Consider the following 23,167-nt stretch of genomic DNA (forward strand, 5'->3'; position numbering starts at 1 on the left):
TTTTAGATCAATGTTATGCTCTAACCATCAGGGTATTGACTCATTTATCTTCCTGATAGAAATTTAAAAAAAATACATAAAAAAATTGCAACAATACATATTGGGTATCATAATTAAAAAGAAAAAAAAATTATAAATGTCCATTACAATACAAAGTTCACTCACATCCATATTTCGCTGAAATCTGCGTGTTAATTTATTAATGAATGGACTTAACTGTATGACGTAACGCCTAACACCAGTTAACAATACCTGGGCGGTGCCTTTGACCTGGCAGCGTGACCTCGCAGCCGTACCGTGACGTGCTGCGCCTGCGCACTGTGAACGCGAATTTCAGCTAATTAATTATTTACATGCTTAAATAATAATTATGAATGTGGATCGGTGTGATATACTGTTTTAAGCGTACATTTTCCTTTTAATTAAAATATTATTACATTTATACACCATTAAATATATTAAGAGCGTTAATGTAATTAAAACAAAATCCTTATTTTTAATTAAAATTCAAATATAAGTAAAAAATTTGAAATTACTTTAACATAAAAGCCGAGATAGTGGAGTAGTTTTTTTTGCATATTCGTCATCTTTATGATGCATGAACGTATGTATGACTGCTAATGTATCAAATACGGTTAAGCACCGCTGAGTTTTCATCTCATCTCGTGGTCAGCCGCAAGAAGTTTATTTTTATTTTTTATATTGGCATTGTAAGAAATGTTAACCATCCCTTACATCACCAATGTGCCACCAGCCTCGGGAACTAAGATGTTATGTCCCTTGTGCCTGTAATTACATTGGCTCACTCACACACACTTGGTTTTGCGGTAGAATATCTAATGAGTGGGTGGTACCTACCCAGACGAGCTTGCACAAAGCCCTACCACCAGTAAATGTATCCACTGATCTGCATTGGAGCAGGGTAATGAAATAATTTCCAAACCTTCTCTTGAAAGAGAGAAAAGCCTTTGCCCAGCTTTTACAGGATACTTTTTTTTACTTCACTATAGCATTCATACGTTCATGCATCATAAAAATGAAGAAAATGCAAAAAAATAACCTAAATGTGCCGCTTTCATAATCGTTAACCATGTTTCTCTCAAAGTCACTAAAATTTCAAATTCAACTCGAGCTCAAGGCTAACTGCGCACATTATCCGTTACAACTTTGCATTCAATTGCAATACATTCGAGGAATACACTAAAAAGTATGTGCCGTGTATTACTAAGGGAACGTTGTAATTTAGAGACAGACAATTGCTTCATTGCGGTAATGCACAGTCGAGTTGAAAGCATAGACGTAATGTGCTCCGAGAGCCAGGTATAGTAAAGTATCTTTAAACTATGCGTGTGTAATTATAAAAAGTGCCCTCTGGTTTTATACTCTCCTTTATGCGAGGTCATCAACTATCATCCACTTTGCCCACATCACATTTTGACAGCCTCGATGGCCTGGTAGTTAGCGTATAAGGCTGCAGACTCCGAAGTTAAATTCAATTCCAGGTCGGGAAACTATAAGTTAGGTTTTTTCTCGATTAAACCTTGTCCATGATGGGTCTTCGTCGGACCCATCGTGTCCTATCGCGACTGTGTTTGCGCACACATTTGTGTATATCTCCTGCTCAGTTGGTTAGTCTCCCTGAGAAAGGCCCAGAGGTCGAAAATCGAATAGGACGACATTACTTTTACTATTACGAGTACCATATATATAATGTCTACAGCAAAAAGGACAGAAATATGAGTCAAGTACCACTTAATGTCCAGCTTACTCAATTTGGTTGGTCTTTTTTTTAACGTTAATATTTTGATCCAAATAAATAATATACACAAAAGCTTGAACTTGACCGCGGTCGAACAACATCAGATTGCATCGGTGTCCGCCGCGTGGACACCGATGCAATCTGAATGTGTGTGTGAATATTATTAAGAATATCCATTCATATGTCTCGACGATGCCTCACTCAATCTTTATACAATTAAATTATACATTTACAAGTTTATAGTTTAATTATTATAAATTATGGACATATATTTTATATACAAAAAACAATGTTTTATATTTTACACCCGTTCATGTATCAATACGATTGAGAAACCTTGTCATTTTATTAGTTTAACTTGAGGGTTTCTGGTATAGTTTGTAGAATTTCGCTTCAAAAAAGAACCTTGAGCACAAAGTCACGGACATCCACCAATATTGAACATGTTCATTTAACTTATTTAGACCGCAGTATTTCTAGACTTAAACGGTGCAAATTCCGCCATTATCGTACGGAAGCGTGTAACGGATGCTGTAATCTGGACCGGCGCTATAATGTGTGGATCTAGTTCGTCTCGTTTATGGACTAAGATAGGCTATTCAACGCGGTAGCTGTGAAGTGATGATATCTTCGAGGAACTCTCGACAACCGGTTAATACTTAACGAAGTGATAACTGCCTTACACCTGAACCACGAATTTCTGAAATGAATCATCTGCTTACAAAATGTTTATAAACTGTAACATGATAGACTAAATATAATAGATCTATTGTAAAATAATAAGTACATATACCGTCTCGTTGGTCTAGTGGCCAGTTATACGGTTGCAGAACCCGAGGTTCTGGGCTCAAACCTCGGTGCGTGTCAAAAGTTATTGAGCTTAACCATCGAATCTCGGTAGCATCCTAGAAATTGGAAGTTGACAATTGACACTTGCGCACCATAATATGTCGTGTAATGTCCTATAAAGTCTCCCTTAAAAATGTCCATAGCAGCCGAAATGAGTTTGGAAAACATCGTGATATTTTAATAAACATAATTCGCTTTACAGTAAGATGTAAATTCTGAAACACAAAGAGACGTTGACTAAGTTCAAACTCATTTGATACATATTCTTAAATATTTACACTAAACCGTGACTTACAATTATTTTATATTTCGACCAATTGTTTACGCATTTTCGTGTTACATACACTCCTAATGTAGACCTTATCTGTGCAGAAATAAGATTTAAATTATTTTGACAAAATATTATATTAAATGAAACGTAAAATTGAACAGTAATGATCTATTGTCTTCTACGAAGCTTGGACCGTGGGTAATCTGAACTTGATAGCATAAAATACGATCTGAAACAGTTTGTCTCAGTAAAATGCTTTCAATACATATTTTGTAAAACCAATAATTTTCAAATTATAAATGACAGATACTAGCTAGATATAAAATTTTAATAGACAATTTATTTCCAGGCAAAATGAACGGTCTAAACGGACACAGCAACGGTGAAGTCAACGGAGCTGGTGATATCATCACCCAGAACCAGCAGCGTGGCTGGTGGACCATCGGGCTGATCAATTCGCGGTATCGGTACCTTACAGCCGAGACCTTCGGATTCAAGATCAACGCAAATGGGACAAGCCTTAAGAAGAAACAGATATGGACCCTTGAACCAGCGTCTGGAAACGCCAATGATAGTAAGTTTTGAATGTTTTAACGCTATTTCGTATGCATTAGAATGCTATTTTTTATTATTAATTATTTAAAAACAGTAAGACCTAGAAACAAACAAGTTTTGTTTTTATTTGTCACGAAGTCTAATGAAATAATTCTATCAATTACACATCCAGTACCAAGTATTATGTTTCTAAAATAAAAGAAATAAAAAAATTGTACATATTAAAAGTTGTAGTAAATATCATAAACAGCTGAAGCAGCTAATTCAATGTGAAAGTTGCGATAAAAGTTAAATAAATCAAAACGCGATTAAAGGCTCATTTCCATATGCAAATAGCAAAAATCGTTCCGATCGAACAAAAACGAACGCAACTGAAAACGAGCTGATTGCGACTGGCTCCCACCCCGCAGGCCCGCACTAATTGACGCAAACCACCCCTGTCGTATATCGCGGGATTATTTGATTCGACGCGTTTTGGATTGCTGTTCATGTTGTTAAAATTTCTCGTTTGATTTTAAATGAGCTTTAATTATTATTGTTTTAGTAAATTAAATGTAGATGAACCTGAATATTTTAATAATAATATTAAACATGAGGACAATACAACCACATTATAATAAGTAAAACAATATCACTTACTGTGATATTGTTTTACTTATTATAATGTGACCCTGTGAATGTCCCACTGCTGGGCTAAGGCCTCCTCTCTCTTTTGAGAAGGTATATGTAGCTTATTTCACCACGCTGCTCCAATGCGGGTTGGTGGAATAACACCTATTGTAACGATTGTATTGTGGTTTTTGTATAGGCGTCGTTATCGCTAAATAGCGATCTCTTCCAGGCAACTTGCGCTGTGAAGTGCTGATGTTTAAGTGACACAGTTTTTAACTATTGCTAAATGAAAAAAATGAAACGATTGAATATTTATAAATATCTAAGCAGGCGCTAAGAATGGAATCTGCCGTAAATTTTGCTCACCGTAATGAACTCATCCTTCTTACTTATCGTTAGTTTCCGATTGAAGTCAGAAATAACAGCTTTTATATGGGAAAGTGTTTGAAAGGAACTTATTATTAATTAATGTTTGAATACATTCTAATTAGAATTTTAATTAAAAACATGTTTTCCAAAGGTCCCCATTTTCGTTAATCATTCCACTGGCGAGCTCTTTGAAGTCAACGCTTATGTTGAGTTAAAATATTTTCAATTCGCCCACACATGTAAATCCATCCCGGCCCAATAATTGAGCCGAGGGTCGCACCCCATTGCCAAGGTCTCCCAGCTGTTACCCTCATCCCGAATCAATACTTCTGGTGCCGCCCACCGCATCAACGCCTATACTATGCCCATTGAAAATTGAGATATGTTTTAAACATGTCGAAGTATGAATTGAATCTATGATTTTATTTTGTAACAAGTAATTTGCACGTTTAATGATATTGCTTTAAAGCTAGAATAGTTTTCAATTTATTCTTATTCTGTACTTAATATAGTATCTTAGCTGTAGGCTTAGACTTAAGGTTATTTTTATACATTCGCTATGTCACGTTTGACTATTTTTCAAAAAAATCCTTCCTGATCAAGCATCTAAAAGCTATGTTACAAAAAATAGCTTTTCGACGTCTTCAGGTCAAATATTCCACAATGACTAATAAGTCAGTGCCTTAGAGAGATTTTAAATATATTGATTAATATAAAAATACTTGGATGTTGGAAAATGTTCGATTAACGAATTAAACAGGACTTGATTATAATGTTTTGGAATTTTGGTGAAATAATAAAAAATGTTTGTTTTAAAATTTAACTGTTATTTATTATCTATTATCAATAGTGACGAGTAATAAACTATGCAAGTGTCAACGAGTCAATTTAGCTGACACACTGCAACAGTATGATTTCCTCCACATGACAGCTGTTAAGTGGGACGGCTGGTGCAAAAACTCACAAACGCCGACATTGTTTTCAAGAACCAGATTCTCACGTAAGACAAACTACTTATGTGGGATCGTGAACACTCGCCGAACTGTTTACATTCTTTGTAACATTTTATAAAATTGCTGATTGTAGAGAATAGGAAAACCAATATAACTGTCGGTGATAGGGCTACTATCGCTAAACAGCGATTTGTATTGCTGTGTTCCGGCTTGAATGGTGAGTAGGCCAATTTACAGGTACAAGATACGTAACATATTTTATCCCATGGTTGGCCGTACATTGGTGGTTTAAGAATTGGCTTATATTTCTTACAGTGCCGTTGTTTGTGTGACAAGTTGCTTATCAGTGATTTATTATTTCGTCTGCCTTTTTAAAATATATTGAAAAAATAGACACCCAAGTTCCGAATTAATATTACGTATCAATAAAGCAACTTGCATATGCGTTGTAGTGTTATTTAATTAAACAAACTTATGTTATATAAATGATTGAAAATGATAATAACTGTAACTTTTCTATTCAGGGTGACACCCACAATCAATTAAATAGCCTTGGAATGATTTGAAAGTGTTTTTTCACCAATCTGATTATAATTAAACTGGTTTTAATAAGATTATAAGTGCTATGCTACGGGTAAAATATAGAATAAAGAAGCATTTAAAGAAACCTTACAGGTTTCATAAGTAAAAAACCATCTTTTAAGTTTTGTAAATAATTTTCATACGAGTTTAAACCTGCGCTCATCTCATCGACCGTTCGTTAGTACGTATATTTGTAAACTTCCACGAGTACCAGTTCAATCTGAATGTAAAACCAAATCATTTCGAACTTACAATACACAAAAATATTATAAATTCAAGATGTCTCCACATCGTATGTCTGTATGATGCGATTATATCAGAAAGTACTTTAGTGATTTTCACTCTGCTTTTACCTTAATATAGTATGTTAATTAGTAAATATTTTGTATAAATTAGCAGCTAACGTTTTCATGATATTTTTCGATGAAGATGCAAAATCATATCCCCGAGATTTACAATGTGAGCTGTGTTGATCTATATTTTTTTATTTTATTTTTATAGAATAGGTAGGACGAGCGAATGGGTCGCTTGATGATAAGTGGTCACTAACGCCCAAAGACATTTAAAGAAATGTTAACCATCGCTTACATCGCCAATGTGCCACCAACCTTGGGAACCAAGATGTTATGTCCCTTGTGCCTGTAATTACACTGGTTCACTCACCCTTCAAACCGGAACACAACAATACCAAGTACTGCTGAATTGCGGTAGAATATCTTATAAGTGGCTGGGAAAATAATGCTCTTATATAGTTTAGTGAGTGATACCATTTATATCTTAGTGGTATTCGTGCGAAGCAGCTGCGCTAGTGACATATAACCTGTTTACAATAATCTATGTCACGATTACAAAAATGTTGTTTGAATAATTCAAATGAAACGGTAATCGCATTTTAATTTTTAAAGTATTCCGTAGAAATGCCCATTTCACCGGAAATATTTCATATTTATTTGCATAATTTTAAATTTGCATTTAGTTTCTTTTATTGATGAAAGTGGAGAACTAACTGACCAACATTGCTATAGTGAAACGTATCTTACTCGTCAAATATCGAAAACCGACTTACGGTGACACGCTATTCTGGTGCTTGTATTCTTTTAACGTTATAACTATTTTGGTCAATGTTGCATATCAATTTTTAATATTTCAAGATAATTTTTGTGCTGACAGTGTGGCACTGTGCTAACAGGTATCATCAACTGTAATATAACAGCAATTTTAATAACAATGGCGCTGCATACTATACGATATATCGCTTCACCTGTAATTACTATGTCTGACCCTTTATACTGGACCGTGGCAATTCAAAGCATTCTTTTTAATTCATTTTAAGGTAGAGTAATCGTTGGTGGTCCATTGTAGATGGGTAGTATTGGTCCCATATTAGCGTCTATATATGTATGTATGTATGTATGTAAAATAATCTGTATTGTAAGTATTAATCTTCTTGATTGAATATATATTATTTCTTATGCGTTGGATCTACGTTATGTAAAAGACATATACATAAAGCTCAATCGTCATATGGAATCTATTAATTATAACTAAATAATTTCAACGTGATTAATTTAGTGAAATTTATTTTATCGTCGTTCAATCTCTACGAATTTTAATTTCTAAAACATTTTAAAGTTATTTTGACACCAACGATCGGTCGAAGAAAAAAAAATACGTATTAACATATCGTTAAATACGAATTAAATAAAAAATATGTTTCATAATTTGTTAATATTCTTAAATTAATGTTTTGATTATCTATATAAAAAAACAGCTTGTAATTGAAATTACAAAACGTTTTTAATAATTTTGTTAATTTAAACTTTTATATAAGTTGAGTCGAAGGCCTTATATACCGAGGACACACAGGACCACAACAATATATATTACAAATAAGAATAAGCTAGTATTTGCCACGACCGGGAATCGATATCTTGATCCAGCAGACAGGTTCACTGACCAGAGCTCCAGACAGTCGTCATCCCCTAGTGCCTTTAAAGGACACTGGATATTTACACACGATATTCTTAAAATATTTGAAATGACTACATTTAGTTTTAAATGCTTATTTATGGGTTCATAAGGAAGTTTTTGTTCTAGTACATATTATTTATGTCAAACTTAAGGAAAATATCGCATCGACGCTGTTTCCGTTTGCGTATAACTAATTATTATATGCATAACCGTAACCGTAACAGCCTGTGAATGTCCCACTGCTGGGCTAAAGGCCTCCTCTCCTCTTTTTGAGGAGAAGGTTTGGAGCTTATTCCACCACGCTGCTCCAATGCGGGTTGGTAGAATTCACATGTGGCAGAACTTCAGTGAAATTAGACACATTGTACATAATATAGATAATTATGTACAATAAATATTCGATATAAATATAAGTTAGGAAGGAAGGAATAGTTTGGTGATTTTGATAATTAGTGTACGACTATTTGCTTACAATTAGCTCGCGTGATAATTCACATAAAATGAAATATTATAAGTATTGAAGGAGGTTCATAGAAGTATTTTTATATCAATTAATAAAAATACGGTTAAAACAATTATGTACTTTTCTTTTATCGCGCGTTATTCTATTGCTAGCGTCTTTTAACGAATCGCCGATGTGTGTGTAACTGTATTATCTTATGTACTTAGTATGAGTATCGTCTTAAACATTAAGAGTAATACAATCTTTGTTTCCAGGTATGATCTATCTCCGTTCGCATTTAGACAAGTACCTCGCCGTGGATTCGTTCGGCAACGTCACGTGCGAGTCTGAAGAGAAGGAGCCTGGCAGCAAATTCCAAATCAGGTAAGTTGTTTTATATACTGTAAACTGCCTTTAAATGTCCCACTGTTAGGCTAAGGTCTCCTCTACTTTTTGAGGATGCGATTTGCGATTTCACCACGCTGCTCCAATACGGTTTAGTGGATACAAATGTGTCAGATTCTCGTTCGACACATGCAGGTTTCTTCACTGTGTTTTCCTTCTCCGCCGAGGCACGAGATAAATTATAGACACAAATTAAGCACATGAAAATTCAGTGATGCTTGCCGCAGTGCTGGTACCTGCAGTACTCGGTCATTCACATAGTCATCCCAGCTCAGTTCTGTATTGTTTAAACTGTACAATTGATACGTTTATATTTTTATATCATTTTGCCCGACGTGTTATTGGAAATGCTTCTGTCTTGGTCGTGAACTGACTTATTTCTATAACTATTTGTAGCAGTTTCGTTTCCTATACTGAAACGTACACATAAATCTAGAATATTACACACAATAATGTTTAACCATTTTTTTTTTGGAAATTACACACAAGGAAACGATCTACCACACGACAAAAGAATAATCAGTTGAAAGATGTTTTACTTTAAAAATTCCTAGGATTTACAATTCATTCTAGAGCTTAAATGATAGATACTTCGATTAACGTAAAGCTATTACTAAACGGAGACTAGATTATCCATTGTGTGCCGATCCCTAAAATCTTTCCTAAGTCTATAAAAGCCTCGCAAGTAGTTACAAACGGGCCATATATTAACGTTGAACAGGGCTATCAACGCAATACACATTAGCATACAGATGAGTAGCGTTTATTTAAATCTAGAGGCTACAGATTATTAACACAGTAAAAGTACTAAAATTTAATTGCGTAGGTCTACCGAGTATCAAAGAGGTCAAATAATACCAAAAATTGTCTATATAAATAAATGAGGAGATGCATAACTGAATAAGCTACTAAACGAATATAAATAAAACTTATACTAGAAGATGTAGCGCATTTCGGAGAATGTATATAATACAATTATGCGTTTGCGGTATCCGTAACAGCCTGTGAATGTCCCACTGCTGGGCTAAAGGCCTCCTCTCCCTTTTTATCACACTATCACCCGCTTTAAATTAAAACTGTTGATGTGACAATTAGCGCATTTAATGTTCCTGTTCCATATAAATTGAAATTAAATATAATTCATGAAGTTGAAAAAAGAATAAATATGAACAAATAAATTGAGAGAAATTCAGCTGGTCATGAGTTGAGCGAGATCGGCCACCATGAATCCTTTCTTTATTGGTACAGGTTTATTCAAAGCCCCAGTTAAGGATGTATGATGTTAAACCATTAGGTGCTTTTTATTGATTTAAAAATAAAAAGTATTATTTAATTAAACGTAACTAGCTCAGCCCTAGACAATCTTGTTAATACTGCGGTTGTTGCGAGCGGGACAGTTGGATTCATTATGAAGATTCTAGTTTTGCTTTAGAATTTAAATCAATCGTGCTATCTACATTTCATTTTTTGTAATCTTCTTGAAAATAATTAGCTATTTTAGATATGAATAACCAAAACAATTTATATTATGCCGAGATGGCACTGTGGCTAGAATACGTGAAAATGGCCTTAATATTTTAATGATCTTAATTTGGTCTTATAGTTTTGTAGTTACAGTGGCTTATTTAAACCGGGACACAACCATACCAAGTGTTGCTATTTGGCGGTAGAATATATGATGAGTGGTACCTACCCAGAAGGGCTTGCACAAAGCCTTACCACCAAGTTTTACAACACGGTTAATAACATACTTGAAGATAACTTTAAAGGTTATACAGAATCAGTCGCAAATTTCGTAACGACGATAATGAATCTCACAATACTCGCCAAACATGGCAAACTAAACGTGTTCCCAAAAAAGTAACGCTCAATTTATTGTCGTTACGTTTCCCGTTTCCAGCGCGCGGAGTCGCGGGCGCACGTTTGTCTCAGGATAACAATAAATCTTACGCGACCCTCGAATACTAATCCCCGTGACTCACCGGAAGCTCCGTGGTGCTTCTCGCTTCGAACGCGATGGATATTCGCAACAGTATTATTAATGCAAGTGAAAACAAAATGGCAGTAACTTAATACAATTTCGTGATACTTACAAGATATATCAGATAACGTGAATATTTTCTTCGTAATGTTTTAATGTTGACTTGTTATGAAAATATTATAAGTATATATACAAATAATTCAAATGAACATAGACACCACTCCACCTTATTTGAAGATTAAGGAAAGAAATATCACACTACCTTAAATATAAGTTTATGTAGACTAGTTTCCACTCGGAGTTTTGCACGTATGTGGAGGTGTTGGGAGTTAGTCTAAGCATTAAATAACCAGCAGTAAAAGTATATAAAAGAGTTCAGCTCAATCGAAGTTTGTGAAGATGTTTTAACAATTAATTGCTAGATTTGAAACACACATTAACATTTAAAGTTAGATGATGTAGATAAATTAAAGTGTATAAATTTTATACAATCGCAATATCAGCGCTATTACAGGAAGAATCATACTAATAGATTTCACGACTGAGAGAATATTGACAATAGCAGGGCTTGGCGAAATCACCAAACTAATAACAGCAGATGCTGATCGAAACATCTAGAAACATTTACAACAATTTGACTCGATTTGATTAAGGGAATAGAGAGTTCACCTGTGTTTGCGCATACACTTGTGCACTATATTATGTCCTGCGCAGTTGGCTTATCTTGATATTAGCCGCCATGACCGAAATCCTTCAGAAGGACATCTCTATTTATAATAGTGGACTTTGCATTTTTCTATTAGAAATATTTGGTAGTCTGTTGGTAATCCGTCCTAATTGAGAAATACTCTGCGTCATACAATTAATAGTGTCGTGTATAACTCTAAGCCATACGTGATTAATCTACACTTATCAATACATGCTTCGATAGGTTTTATAAGTCTTCATTTTTATTCTGTGTATTTGTAAAAAAAATATTAAGTCTATTGAAGTTTATGCATTCGTTGAATTTCATACAGAATAAATTTAATTGTATATACCTATTCTAATTTTTTCATTTGAGAAAAATCAAATAATTTAAAACAATACATGCATCATTAACCTTCATACATACTATTATTATCTACGGAAAAAATTGCAATCCAAATCGAAATAATTCCAAAAGTTACTAATAGTCTAAGATATGTGCTGCACCTTCGTTATAAATTCTAAACAGCTATTCTGTTGGCAACAAACTCAGACAGCTCTATCTCTTATCAATACGCCATTGTTGAACCGTCACAACAATAACAAGGCGCCGCGAGTACTCCGCCTGACTGACTCACCGATCGCGAATATTTCTCCGCGACACAAACAATACTGACTCATATGAATCATCCCTTAAGTTAAATATAAAATCGATGAAGTATCTATCACGATTAATTTAAAGATATATTGTATTAATGCATAATTAAAGCTAAATTTGCATTGTAAAATATCTATGTACTGGTTTGAACCGGTTCGTTCGTTGCACTTAATTACTTTAATATGAGGAATGGCTGCCTTGGAAGCTGCGAATTTAATTTTATTAAAGATGCATCTTGTCCGTAATTGCTATTCGCGCCAAAGATATTAGAATACGTTAGAGCAATAAAGGACATTATGGTCATATATTGATCACACACATCTCAATGAATAAGACTATCACATTTACTTAGTTTTAATAAAATAAAAATAATTGAATTTTCTTTAAAAAAAAAATTACATCTTTATCTAAATACGTATAACTTTTGTTACTTTATCATGTAAAGTTAGGATTCATTTGATAACATTTCAAAGAAAAACAACGAATCGTTTGACAAAAACCTAAAATGACGCGTTAACCTTTCGAGAACAAAAGCATCCTTGTTTAGAGAGGGCTCGGCTTACAAACGAAAATGTACTTTACGACACAAGAATAACATTTATATTAGCTTAGAATGAATTCGTATTTAAAAAAAAACAGATTTAGCAACAACAGCTTTAGGTTGAATTTCCCATGATAATATTCTTTCGAAGGGGAGGCAGGGGTTGAAATGTGAATTTTAATGAGCGCGTGCCGAATAAGTTATTCGATTATGAAGGAAACCCTCGCAGAGAAGTGTTTAGAAAAATAATTGCGCCCTCAGGGTTGAGGAAATGAACGAAGAAAGCTAATAATTCAACCCTTGATTGAAGAGGTACTTAGAGATGCGAAGACTTAAAATCGCATACGAGATTAAATTTTACTATTATCTCTGAGCTGTGGACGTTGGCTGTGATAAAATATGCATTTACAGCTATTTGAAAGTTCCAAGCGATTCCGTTAAATAACGCTGTCGATGGTGAAATAAGGTGTAATGACAAGCTGAATATTATAATAACATTAATGTTATTCACTCCTGCCAGTCATTCGTCTCGCATTATATATTAGTCATCCCAACAATTTATATATGAACTTAAGCCCCGCTTCCAACTTTTCATGTATTGGAAAATGTATAACAATTGTGTATATTTATATGTCTATAATTTGTTTTGTTTTTAATTTTCGTTAGTATTTTTTAATAATTTTTTTTTTGTAGAAAGTTGTCAAAGAGCTCATATATCATTTATAAGATTATTGTAAGTTTGTGATATATATTACGCCTAAGTTTTGATTTAATTTGACATATAACGAAGCCGATATGGCCGCGTGAATCTTAACCGATGATCGTAGGTTCAAACCCGGCCAAGCACCACTGAATATTTATACTGAATATATAATGTGCTTAATTTGTGTTTATAATTTATCCCGTGCTTGACGGTGAAGGAAAAACATCGTGAGGAAACCTGCATGTGTCTAATTTCATTGAAATTCTGCGACATGTGTATTCTACCAACCCGCATTGGAGCAGCGTGGTGGAATAAGCTCCAAACCTTCTCCCCAAAATGGAGAGGAGGCCTTAGCCCAGCAGTGGGACAGGAGAGGAGGACTAAGCCCAGCAGTAGGACATTAACAGGCTGTTACTGTACTTGACATATATGTTTAGAGAATTTTTTTATTATCAAATATTTAAATTCGTTAAAAAAATCAATCTGATTTTAATATAGAACCGGCTGATTGTGAGTCGACTCGTATTGTCTATAGTAAATATGAATTTTTCACAAAAATAAATAGACAGACGAATAAGCAATACCCAAACACACTCATAGCTGTAAATACGTTGACTCCTTTCATCTCCAGCTCTCTCGCATCGAGGAGCACTTTTGTGACGCCCTGCATTTTAATTAGCCGAGCGTGTTGCATTTTCCATTGTGATGAGTGTTTGTCTTCTCATTTTTCACTTCACGTTTCGATCCTTTCAAGTTAAACATGCGGTGCGGGCTTTGTACGGAACGTCTGAAATTAGTTAACTGCGAGCTCATTAATTATGGGCATAATGGCGTCTTTGGTGTAGAGGATATTAACGTTTGAAGTATTAAGCTATTCATTTTGCAATTTAGCTCCTAAAGTGTTGCATCATGGGGATTTGGCTAATTCCTCTTACAATGCCAATACCTGTTATCCGATAGCTGATTTACTCATCTGCCTTTCTGATAATTAAAAAATATTAATATTTCTCATATTGATGCACTGATGTCATAATAAATTTTTATATACAATTTGATCGCTTTTCAAAAATATAATAACTTCGATCTAAAAGTTCAAACAAGCACTCACTTATAGTAACACTTTCTCTTACATTAATTTTATATGAAGTAAAACGATACTTACAAACATTTTAATTATAATTATACATTATCTTATTTAATAAAGCTGTAATAAATAGCTGTAAAAAGTATAGTTTGTGTAAGTTAATAATTCCTCCAAATTTGTAAAAATAAAATTGAAAATAAACAAATTTATTTTGCGCAGCGTGTCCGAGGATGGTACTGGTCGGTGGGCGCTCCGCAATGTGGAACGCGGCTACTTCCTCGGCTCCAGCTCTGACAAGCTCACCTGCACAGCTAAGGTCCCTGGCGATGCTGAGCTTTGGCACGTGCACTTGGCTGCAAGGCCACAGGTAAGGTCAAGTTTACTCATTATGCCTTATGTATATACGTTTCCTTCTGGAGCTGTGTAATATAAGCAGACAATTTTACATTAAAATATTATTAAAATTTCTTCATTTTTATTTATTTACTTTTAAATAAATCATTGTACTCGGTTTTTAAAATAAGAGATTAAAAAACAAACTAAGAACTTTCTATTATAACTTTCACATAAATCAAATAGTTCATCAATAAATACTAAGTCACTCTGTGTCCCACAAAGACGAAATATTTGTACAAAATATTATAGTAAACGTATGCGGGGAACACGTAAATCGTGTCGGATATTTGCGTGATCATCTCCGCGTTAGCACGACACGCCATCAGTCGCTATTGGACATTATTTCCTAAAGGAAATTGATATTATCGTAAACGAGATATCACCGCTGACCAATATTTACGAATGTAATAAGATATTTTCCTGTAGAATGACTGGCATTTCTGTTTGAGAGCTACTTTGAATGGACAAATATTTTCTTCATTTGAGTTCATAATTACAATTCTCGATTAAACCCCGTGCTGTGCAAGTACCTTATTATTAATTATATTCTAGATTTGAATTATAATATTGGTATTTTTTAAACGGGCTCAGTTCAACTGATGTTGCATGCTTTCTGTATCTGAGTTTTGTCCAGTTTTTTTTTTTTATAGAATAGGAAGGTGGACGAGCATATGGGCCACCTGATGGTAAGTGGTCAACAAACGCCCTTAGACATTGGCATTGTAAGAAATGTCAACCATCGCTTATAGCCAATGCGCCACCAACCCTGGAAACTAAGATTTTATGTCCCTTGTGCCTGTAATTACACTGGCTCACTCACCCTTCAAACCGAAACACAACAATACCAAGTATTGCTGTTTTGCGGTAGAATATCTGATGAGTGGGTGGTACCTACCCAGACGAGCTTGCACAAAGCCCTACCACCGGTAAAATAAATAAATATAATAAGTAAATAGCTCACTATCAATTTATTAATAACATTTTATATAATTTTAGCCTAAGCTGTTTTGAGAAGAATCTTAGAATAATACAAAACTACTCCAGACACTAATAAACGTCAGAAGATAGTTCTGTACACATATAATCGTATTATTATAATAGACAATTTCAATTTCATGAGCCAATTTATATAAATTATTATTTATATATATATTCGCTCAGGTCAACCTTCGGTCAATCGGCCGCAAGCGCTTCGCCCACCTGTCCGAGTCACTGGACGAGATCCACGTGGACGCGAATGTACCCTGGGGCGAGGACACGCTCTTCACCCTCGAGTTCAGGGCGGACGAGGGCGGAAAGTACGCGTTGCACACTTGCAATAATAAGTACCTCAGCGCCGCTGGAAAGGTGAGCACTTCAGATATTATAAATATAATTACAGTTTTCAAAACTGAAAAACACCATTGATTTTTATGTGCTTAATTTGTGTTTCTAATTCATATCGCGTGTGGTGGTTAAGGAAGAACTCAATTAAAATTAAGTATTCACGAATGCATTAATATTCAATATAAAAATATATGCATTAATTTCAACTAAATATATGTTCAGATAAATATAATAATTAGTTTTCCAACTTCATGTATAATACTAAAGTTCTTCCTTTTAGACGTTTGGTTAATGTTTTCATTAAATTTATTAAACTCCACTGAAGCGTCAATAGCGCAAAGGTCTACGGGCCGCCTGGCGATGTAAAAGTCGCAGGTACGAGGTTCCCACTCCTAACACAAACTGTACGCTAAATTGGAGATAAATAAAATATAAGTAATTCCTTAAAATGTTTCGTAGAAACTTAACGCGGCGCGGTTTATTCGTTTAATGTATAACGGTTATCGAAATACATTTCATGGTTTTTGTTGATTCAAATCGAACGATTAAATAAAGCGTTACGTTTTCGAACGGCGCCATTTCGCGGTATCTATTTAAGAGTTACATATCGCATAGAAAAGCCCTTTTCTACTCCTATCGCTTCCATCGACAACACAATGACTAACATTTGACAGCGCCATCGGTATTACAAAGGCGTGCAGTGCGTGAGCGCGTTTTGCACACAATACTCGCAGGCGTGCCTGAGAACAGACAATACATCGGCAGAGCCGTACGCGATGGTCTGAAATGAAATTTATATTGTGATTGAAGATTTTTATTTTAAAATCTTAACGTTTATTTTGTTTCTAAAAAACTCTTAATTTAAATCTTTATTTGATCAAGTAATCTCGTCTAGCTGTTCCGTGATATCGACTTCGGGTTTTCAACAATTGCATCAATTATCACTCATGATGGCAGGAAATTACACTATTAGCTCGCCTGTGGCAAATCATTTTCATGAGGTTTAGATACTGCGCAGTTCATCGACCTTATATTCATGAGATAAATGGCAAGCATTAGCGTACCATTAGATAACAGTTATTTGATTAAGTTATTTCTAATAGCTAGCCTCCTCTTTAATGATGTATAGTTTAGCAAAAAAACTGCAATAATATATGTTAATTCGAAGTCAAATTAGAATCACATTTTCATTATATTTCCTGTTTAATTATTTAATAATAAAGAATATATAATTAATTTTGATAAACATTTAAAAAAACCTTAGTAACGAAATATCACGACACGACTTTATTTCGTTTCCAGCGATGATAGTACTATTGATTTACGTCGAAATTTGCAATAACTAGTCGACCCTTTACTATTACAAATTGTATCTGTTCTTACGTTATAAGAAATATATGAAAAAAATCGAAACATAGAACACTGTTATAGAAACACACTATTTTGATTGAATATTTTTATAAAAATATGTATGATGTCATTTCTACGTGTTATGTGCTCTGTGTTCGTGATAGACAATAGGTATTTTATCCATTAGACATGGAAATGCGAGTCAGTGCAATGTCTCGTCTAAAGTCTCACTGAGGGGAAGCGTGTCCAATACAGATAGCAGTCTACTTATTCATTTGCGTTTATACAATGCCATAAACGCTATGGGTGTAGTTTGATTTATATATTAATAGTGGTATTTAATGTCATAATGATAAATATATAGTTTAAAACACATCTCATAGAAATACGTCAAATTGCCCACTTTATAATACACAGTAAATGAAAATTTAGCAACCGCTAAAGTAGTATTGAGTTCTCAGTCTAAATACGTCTCCCTTAATGTATAAGGGGAAATAGAAACATTTCATTGAGAGCTTTACGTCACACATCACACCAAGATTGTTACAAAAATAATTACAACATAACAAATGTGATTCCGCCACTTCTAGCCGAGGCAAAGATGTCTGCGTCTACTATATGAGCATGTATTCAAAAGTTTCACATGGACCTGATTATTATTCCATATGAGATTCCCCAGAACATACATAAACATGTCTGCCTTTCCTACCCTTACACCGAATAACCGCGACTCTGCCCTCGCCACCTCGGCGCAGCTGCTGGACACGTGCACGGCGGAGTGCCTGTTCAGCGCGGAGTACCACTCGGGCGCGCTGGCGCTGCGGGACGGCGCGGGCGCGTACCTGGCGCCCATCGGCTCCAAGGCCGTGCTCAAGACGCGCTCCACCGCCGTCACCCGCGACGAGCTGTTCTCGCTGGAGGACAGCCTGCCGCAGGCCGCCTTCATCGCCGCTCTCAACGAGAAGTACGTCTCCGTTAAACAGGGTAAGTTCGACATCGCTCTACGGTTTACATTTTTTGTTGTGTTCATTAAAATTGATCGAGTGCATTAAAATGAGTAGTTATTATAGTTTTATATGATTTATCAATCTTTCAATCAAACCGAACAGTAATGAGCTAGTCTAAATAAAGAGGGAGTATCTATATGTAATATTATTGTCGTATATACGTGTTCATATTCATTCAGCCGCCCCCGTCCGTGTCAATAGCATTCATTATGCACCATCGTAGAACAAATAATAACGAAATTACTTTGAAAACATAATTAAATGTTTTAAAGTTAAATTATCTGCAAGGGATAACGTTTTATTCGTGAATGTAATCCTCTCCCATAATTCCCCGTAATAGCTCGGCTCGCTCCGGGCGCGTTGTAATTACGACTCAATGAAACTGAAACAATCGAGAAGCGCAGCATCCGACGCGGGTGAGAGTTAATTACAATTCGATCACGGGAGCCCAGGCGGTGGTACACTAACGTACACTTTCTGAAACGTTGCTCAGTTAGTTTATGTTCAAATAATCTTTATACTCAAACACGACGAACGTCACTTAAATGAGAACAACATGACATAAAGTTTAATATAATAATGGTCGCCAGTTTAACTAAACCGACTAAATACTCACTCATTGGTCGCCTATCATGTCATCACTCAAACTTAAATTAGTTAATTTGACGTTCAGTGTTTCAAAAATCGTAGAATAATATATCGGTATATATGAAAACAAGAAGAAATGTATATCCACAAATCCGTAGTGGAGCGGCGTGGTGGAAAGCTTCAAATCTTTTTATTAAGTGTATAGGATGTATTCTTTTATACTTTAATATTAGCCCTTCACATTCCTACAACAAATAAAAAATCATGATCAGAATATCTTCAAACCATAATCAAGACACGGCATTTAGTTTTACTACAAGTACAGACCTCACTCATCAAAAGTACGGCTAAAGGAAAAGATAATATAAAAGCAGAGGATACTCAGAGTTATTATCAATAATAAAACTGAATAACAATCGCTCAGTATGTAATTAGCCTACACTTACTAGCCGGATTTATTACGTACAGAAGATGGATACAATCTTTGTTTCCAAAACGAAAATGCATTGCTAATTTATATTTATTTATAAAGTACAACGGTCAAACGATATATGTGTTCAACGGATATAATTGTATATTCGTTTGTGGTTACCCAAATACGCTATAAACCTACCCTCACCTCACCGTCATTAAAAGAAGAAGAGGATTTTAAGTATCCATGGGAAATGGAATATGACGTTTTGACACAGCTAATATAAATTTAGCTGTATATGAAAATACATAACTACGATAAAATCTAAAAGCAAAGATGTGTCAGCTTATTTGTTTATATCTAACAACAACTAACAACAAGTTTAACAACAAAGCCCGTCAATCACAACCAAATAGTCATTGTCGCACACTGAGACACGGGAACAATGTGTATGTACTGAGCGATACGATGGACGATTCTGTAACCGTCGTACACGAACATAACCTTTAAATGTATGTACATAAGGTTGGACCACGCAATGTATCCATTCGTAGACGGAGACAATGGCTAGAGTTCTGAGAAGGCCGGAACCGCTGGAAGCGGTGATGCATATTTGATGCTAAAGATTTTATATGCAGTTTCTCGAGATTGCTTCAACATGCAACCATTGTTGATGGAACTAAAGAACAATGATTGCCATTTCAAGTTTTAATATTTCACACAATTTACGACGCAGTTGAAATTGCTGATAATTTAGTATACCTATACATATACCAAAGAAATTACAGAATTGAAATATTTCTTATTATATCCTTTCATGCGGATTGTTGAAAGAGGCTAACAGTCTCGTTTGTCAGTTTTCCTTTAACGAGAAGGCACGTTTTGTTTGTGTAAATTACGTCCAATTTTAAGCTACGAAGTAACTCCTCGGATGCGTCGTCACGTTCCTGAGAACACGCTCCGATGTTCCGTCACGATTCACGCGTACGGAACACGTTGTTTCATGTAACGAGTGCACCTAATAAAGACGAAAAGTCGACGAACGTTGTAGAATAATAAGCGCCGTATTCAAATACATTTCATTGTATTCAAACTTGGCGATGGTAGCTGGTCGTCAGAAGAAAATTATCTATGTCAGATCTTCAGATAAGAAAAGTTCTCGAATCGTCAATTTTAATTGCAATAGTCGATTGTTCTCTTTCTTTATAAGATATCGGTATAAAAGCTAGTTCGATTGGACAGGACCGTCTTCAATATTTGTATACAATAAGATGATGATGTCATCGGTTTAGTCAGATCGGTTTCACCCAAGGCAGCAATTCTCAGAGACAAGCCAACTGCAAACACAGGTGCACTCTCTCTATACCCTCGGGCTCAGAACCAACAGAACAGAACAACATGAGCTTTACATAACTCGGGACAGTAACACGGCCATTTTTCAAACTGGCTTACTGCTGACAGTATATTGACTGTAAAACACAAAAATTGTATAGGCTCGACCATTGGGTTCGACTACCGACCTGTGTCTTGTACTGATGCAAAAGATCCGATCAGATCATGTCAGGCGGAGATAAATTATCAAATCTTTAAACGCATATTATATTATCAAACAAATATGATCCGATGTAGGTAATCGTATCGAGAGTTTTACGAAGGTCAGGGTTTGCAGTATCGGTTACTGCGCGATACGAATGTGTGCTAATCGCACGGTGTACAGAATACAGGTGGTATCTTGCGGTATGAAGTCGACCTCGTGGTTCATCTTGTCTGGCGAATCCTATCGCCAGTTTTACTAGAAAATGATCGGTGTCAGTTATAATGAAAGATAACGTGACCAATCCAAAAGAACTAATTGAAATGACTCAAAAATGAAATTATTTTAACCACTAAAGTTTATTTCAACAAGCAATTCCATTTTATCATTTGCATTGTAAAAAAGTAAAAAAAGTCCCACAAGAAAATAATTTATTTTATAACAAATTCCGTTATATCAACGCCGATGTAATTCTCCAACGATCTCGGCTCAGTTATTCCGCACAAAAAACCTCCATTGTGAGACTTGCTTTCTAGTTTCACCTGCACGGATGCCTGCGCATGCGTCGCGAACAGATTGACTGCGATCACACTAACGGCACGACACTTTGACTGCTCTAAACATGTGTATCCTGTAATTAAACCGCTTCATTAAACATCTTTTATTTGTCCGTGGTCTGCTGTAAGTACTAATTACTGTTCTTCAAGTCCGTCATAAATTCTTATAAGATTCTTGCTAATTGCAGTCCGACTAGCGCAGTCAAGGGAGATAGATAAATATCTTAGATAATTGGATTAGTATTAAAGGATAATGAGCTTACTTTTCCGGATACATAAAATATACCGCAAACATAGTATCAAAACCATTGTTTATTCCTTAAATATTTTATTCTAAAGAAGGAAAAAATATGGACAAAACATCGAAAATTTTAGTCACACTAACTTTGGTTTACTAATTATCTACTAATATAGAATTAGCTTAATATATAAAACATACGTATACGTTCAAAAATATTTGTAAATTTATTAAATGACGAGCTTAAAAAATAAAATATTCTGCGAATTTCGAAGTTTTATAAAATATAGCTGTATTTTTATTTGGTCGTGTAAAAGGAAAACGGAAAAATCAGTGTTACCGTAATTTAAGAAATTAAGAATATATGACACAACACACATCCACCCACAGGATACTTAAAACCTTGCTCACGCGCAGGCGTAACCACGTGTTTAAACTAGTTTAGTAACTATAACACCATGCAATTGCAATGCAATGAATGAACATAAGCAAGCCGGTTACAGCAGCCACCGAAAACATAAACTTACCGCCCAGAACAGCAGCGTGGCCGGATGAGCTTCAACCTCTTCCACAAAAGCTCTTTGCATAGAATCAAGATATTTACGGAAAGTTTAATGAAGCATAACAACTTTAATATTGTTCTAGTTTTAACAATTTTAATGTATAAGGCACTAAGTGATACCAGCATTTAAAGAAATCATTATAACCGACACGACTCGCGCCATTTACTAAACTATATAATATATAATGTACAGTGCGGCAAAAAAGGGCTATCCTAAATAAAAGTTAAACACTTTATTCGCTATTAAGGTATATTATGCAATGTTTTAACTTGAATTGAATATACAAGATTAATTAAACAGTACATTTCTCATTTCCATCATCAGGTGTAGACGTGACAGCCAACCAGGATGAGATCTCATCCCACGAGACCTTCCAGCTGGAGTTCGACTGGGCGACCCGACGCTGGTACATCCGCACCATGCAAGACCGGTACTGGACCCTGGAGACCGGCGGAGGCATTCAGGCCAGTGGGGATAACAAGTGCGTAGTTGTTTTAGTGCTTATAAAATTAATATAAGAAAATAGGAAAATATGAATTTACCAACAATGAGCTGTGAAAGCTATGTGCTCAGTTCATCGGTCCTCTCCCGCAGGTCATCAAACGCGTTGTTCGAGCTGGAGTGGCAAGGAGACGGGGCGGTCGCGTTCCGCGCCAACAACGGCAAATATCTGATGACCAAACGGTCCGGACACCTCTACGCCAACTCCGACACCATCGACGACAACTGCAAATACTACTTCTATCTCATTAACAGGTCCGTGCCACTATTAAC

At 35.3% G+C, this 23,167-nt stretch overlaps 2 protein-coding genes across 3 annotated transcripts in view; one reads left to right on the plus strand and one right to left on the minus strand.

The window, feature by feature from the left end:
• Positions 1 to 23,167, plus strand: part of LOC126770945 (protein singed) — a 44,372-nt gene that overhangs the window by 19,436 nt on the left and 1,769 nt on the right. The window contains exons 2-8 of the mRNA XM_050490571.1: positions 3,229 to 3,453; positions 8,639 to 8,747; positions 14,642 to 14,789; positions 15,980 to 16,165; positions 18,250 to 18,478; positions 22,718 to 22,874; positions 22,988 to 23,149. Coding sequence (XP_050346528.1) covers positions 3,234 to 3,453; positions 8,639 to 8,747; positions 14,642 to 14,789; positions 15,980 to 16,165; positions 18,250 to 18,478; positions 22,718 to 22,874; positions 22,988 to 23,149 — 1,211 coding nt within the window. The 5' untranslated portion in view covers positions 3,229 to 3,233. The remainder of the gene's footprint in view (positions 1 to 3,228; positions 3,454 to 8,638; positions 8,748 to 14,641; positions 14,790 to 15,979; positions 16,166 to 18,249; positions 18,479 to 22,717; positions 22,875 to 22,987; positions 23,150 to 23,167) is intronic.
• Positions 22,992 to 23,167, minus strand: part of LOC126770944 (epsin-1) — a 37,415-nt gene continuing 37,239 nt past the window's right edge. For both annotated transcript variants that reach the window (XR_007669499.1, XR_007669498.1), the window contains exon 13: positions 22,992 to 23,128. The gene's annotated coding sequence lies outside the window, so the exon portion shown is untranslated. The remainder of the gene's footprint in view (positions 23,129 to 23,167) is intronic.

The sequence above is a fragment of the Nymphalis io genome, chromosome 9 (assembly GCF_905147045.1).
Source record: "Nymphalis io chromosome 9, ilAglIoxx1.1, whole genome shotgun sequence".
Lineage (NCBI taxonomy): Eukaryota > Metazoa > Arthropoda > Insecta > Lepidoptera > Nymphalidae > Nymphalis > Nymphalis io.